Below are 3875 nucleotides of genomic sequence, written 5' to 3'. Positions count from 1 at the left end.
TACCAAAAAAACATGCCACTGAGATACTCCAGGAGAAATGCGTCGAGCAGGAAGAGGTGAAACTACAGGTTGATTAGTAGATACACACACACACAACACACACACACACCACACACACACACACACACACACACCTCTACCTCTGGGCCAACCACTCTACCAAGATGCCCCTCTGAGATGCTTTCATCCTCGTGCTGATATGACCATTTTGTCCCCCATAAGGAAGCCAGTCCCCACATGCTGACGTGTAAACAGATGTAGGTTCCCCACAAGTCATAGTAGATGCTAGGACACACCACACACACACACACCACACAACCTCTACCTCTGGGCCAACACGTCTAAACAATGCCCCCTCTGAGATGCTTTTCTCCTCGTCTGATATGACCATTTTGTCCCCATAAGGGAAGCCAGTCCCCACATGTGACTGTGTAAACAGATGTAGGTCCCCACAAGGATAGTAATGCTAGGACACACACACACACACACACACACACACACACACACACACACACACACACACACACACACACACACACACACAGGTGTCCCACTTAAGTAACAATCCCTGACTGCATCCTCCAGATAATTTCTCCTATTATAACATTCTTCTGTGATCTACTTAACCCCCTTGTTGCACCGTGCTGTTTGCACAATTAGTTAGTTAGTTTTGCAGCTAACATCTGATAACCACTTTGCAGGAGTTGATGGAGGAGCAGTTGAGAATCCCGTCGTTGTCACTTGGAGAACGGATAGAAAGAGCAAAGAGGAGAGCTAACCAAGTCAGGGTCAAGATTCAGCAAGATCTGGTGAGCAGACGTTACTGTTTTGTATATATTTGTTTTTACACTACCTGGAAACGTTTTAGAAAGGCTGAAAAAACATTACAAAATTAATTAATAAAACATTTTTATTCCTGCCATAACCACAACATGTTTTAGGTAGTACAGGTTCAAAGGGGTTTACATGTTTACCTATATGTCTATATGCCTGTTTTGTTGCCCCAGTTTGGCCCATTAAATCACTAAAAATAGCTTCAATTTAATCATCTGCTGCTTTCTTCTGCTTCTCCAGGACGGGACGCGATCAGATTGTGCCACGAGCTACGTCATAGCAGGAGAAGGTCTGCATCTCTTTACCTATTTAAGTAAACGTCTTACAAAGCTAACACATTAGCTCTAATGCAGGGGTGTCAAACTCAATTTCATCACGGGCCACATTCGCATCAAGGTTGCACTCAAAGGGCCGGTCGTAACTATATAAATATATAATATATATATATATATATAAAATAATGTATTATATTACATTATTGCCTCTGAATTGGAATATAAACGGATCGGATAATAACTTTGTAATGAACTACATCTGAAAGCAGAAGTCCAGGGCAAATAATTGCAAGTCTCTTCAGTGGGCATGTCACAGAACAAGATGCATTGGGGGACATGTAGTTTATGCGGCACGTGCTTCTGTAAAGTGACATGTTCTGTAAAGTGATATGTAACCGTATAATAAACATATTATATTCTTTGCAAGCTCTTGCGGGGCCACATAAAATGAAGTCGCGGGCCGGATTTGGCCCCCGGGCCTTGAGTTTGAGACCCCTGCTCTAATGATTAGCATGCGCACTTACTGGTCTCATGTGTCTACATATCAGCAGAAAATACTGAAGGTCTTATGATTAAAATGCTGAAATTGGGTCTTCTGTTGTGGAATTCACTCTGTGTTACTTACCTCTGAGGCCATAGACACTAAATGAATAACCACCTGTCACGATATAATTGTCTTTTTCCTAATGGTTTAAAACGTCTCTGTCCTCTGGCAGGTCGTCTATCAATGGACTCCAGCGAAGGCGACGTGGAGGTAGGCTGTTTCTTCGTCTTTTTTGAAATACCTGGTGAGGTTGTATGTTAGTGTATGTGATGGTCCCACTCATCCCGTCCTCCCTCCCTCCCTCCCTAGGCTTTTGAGAGTCCCCACTCCTCCCCCTCCTCCTCCTTCAGGACCCCACAACACCGCCGGCCGAACTCCGACACACACACCCTGTCTGACTCGGTGAGATGGACGCACACTTTCAGTTTCATCTAGACGACGCCTAAAGAGACGTAGCAAAATCTCTTCAAGTCATTTCTCATAATCCTCGAGTGTGTGACTGAGTGCTTCTGTCTGTGTGTGTCAAAAGGGCGGGAAGGCGCAGATCATCGGCCCCGAGGAAGAGGATGAAGAAGATGACGGTTATGCATTTAACGAGGTGAGAAGAACACTTCAGAGATATGTATGCCAGTTTTCTTTCCCCACTTCTAGTTTTCTTTCTGTTCCCTTCATTTATAAATGGTTCCTTTTTGCTCCGTCGTCCTCTCAGATGGACGGTCCGTTCCAGGACATCGAGCTGTTGAAGTCACGGCCGGCACACATGGCGGTGTTCATGAGATACGTCTTCACACAGCTCCTGGACCCCAACCCTCTGGTCAGTCTACGATAGATTTTATATCAGATTACAACTGCATTTATCCGTGTTCATTTTGTCCACTATTTGTCATTTTAGTCTCAGTCGAATATTTCGTTTTTTGAAAAAAAAGTTTTAGTGGAATTTTACTCTTATCTTAAAAAAACAATTACTATTTTAGCTCGAGTCAACGTAAAATGTTTCTTTTATTCTTTTCATACATCAGACTATATTAAAACATCTTAGTCTACCTGTTTGTGTCTTTCTCACCTCATGATACACACGTTCACTCACTGTTTCTCGCACTAAATTAAGACTTAGTGAATTAAATGGATTCTGCTGTTTCTGTACGACATTCCCCTTTGTTCATCTGCTTTCTTACATTTTGCGTGTGTGTCCACAGCTGTTCTACCTGTCAGTGGAGGCCTACCTGGGCTCCAGCCCTAAAGACGCTCGTGCGCTCGCACCTCAGATCTGCTCCCACTTCCTGGACCCAGATGCTGTATGTGCCAAATTATTATTTTATTTTTGTATCAAAGTAAAGGCTGCTAATGTGCAACGTGTTGAAACTATTTCTATTTTTGATTTGCAGAAGTAAATGGTATGAGAAGAAGCTGAATGTTCACCCTACTTCTCATACCATTTCCTTTATTTGATACAGGAAGTCACACATTTACCAAAGATCAAGATCCATACTTAGAATAAATATAATTCTTGTTACAGTGCCTGAAAAAACATGCTTTTTCTTTCTTTAGCCCCTGAAAATCAAAGTACGAGAGGAGTATCTCACAGATATAGGTAAGACTACTACATCGCAGTTGTGTTGTTGGCGAATTCAATTAAAGGGTGACCCCGCTGACAAGATGTTGTGTCCTTGTCCTTTCAGAGGGTCGGCTTCACGCCTCGGAGGACATCAGGGGTCCTCTGTCCGAGCTGCAGCAGCAAGTGTTGCCGGACATCCAGGACCAGATCCAGGACTACAGGTACTTTACTGAAGGCTGAGAATACTTAATACCTCAAAGGTCACCTATTATGCAAAATCCACTTCTTCATGTCTCTTCTCCATCAACATGTGTCCCCTCTTCTTCATGTCTCTTCTACATCAACATGTGTCCCCTCTTCTTCATGTCTCTTCTACATCAACATGTGTCCCCTCTTCTTCATGTCTCTTCTACATCAACATGTGTCCCCTCTTCTTCATGTCTCTTCTACATCAACATGTGTCCCCTCTGTGGAAAGAGACTCTGAAAGTTTCAGGAACAAAGATTCTCTCTCTTTTTGTCCTGATCCATTTCTATAAAAACCTGTCTGAAAATGAGCTGATCAGATTTTGGCCACTTTATGATGTCATAACGATTTTTTGGCTTTTGTAACCATTAGCCAATCAGCAACCAAGGTAACCCCCCCCCCCACCTTATCACCTGAATCT

At 43.0% G+C, this 3875-nt stretch overlaps 1 protein-coding gene across 1 annotated transcript in view; it reads left to right on the top strand.

Annotated features, from left to right (window-relative positions):
* Positions 1 to 11: 11 nt before the first annotated feature.
* The window catches only part of arhgef11 (Rho guanine nucleotide exchange factor (GEF) 11), a gene marked incomplete at its 5' end in the record, with an annotated part of 18725 nt that continues 14861 nt past the window's right edge, over positions 12 to 3875 (top strand). The window contains 10 exons of the mRNA XM_010795647.1: positions 12 to 68; positions 702 to 809; positions 1075 to 1123; positions 1826 to 1863; positions 1963 to 2055; positions 2183 to 2251; positions 2363 to 2467; positions 2850 to 2948; positions 3202 to 3244; positions 3333 to 3429. Coding sequence (XP_010793949.1) covers positions 12 to 68; positions 702 to 809; positions 1075 to 1123; positions 1826 to 1863; positions 1963 to 2055; positions 2183 to 2251; positions 2363 to 2467; positions 2850 to 2948; positions 3202 to 3244; positions 3333 to 3429 — 758 coding nt within the window. The remainder of the gene's footprint in view (positions 69 to 701; positions 810 to 1074; positions 1124 to 1825; positions 1864 to 1962; positions 2056 to 2182; positions 2252 to 2362; positions 2468 to 2849; positions 2949 to 3201; positions 3245 to 3332; positions 3430 to 3875) is intronic.

The sequence above is a fragment of the Notothenia coriiceps genome, unplaced genomic scaffold (genome assembly GCF_000735185.1).
Source record: "Notothenia coriiceps isolate Sejong01 unplaced genomic scaffold, NC01 NC01_scaffold00037246, whole genome shotgun sequence".
NCBI classification, from domain to species: domain Eukaryota; kingdom Metazoa; phylum Chordata; class Actinopteri; order Perciformes; family Nototheniidae; genus Notothenia; species Notothenia coriiceps.
Note: the sequence above shows the minus strand (reverse complement) of the source record. Positions and strands in the feature narration are given on the sequence as shown.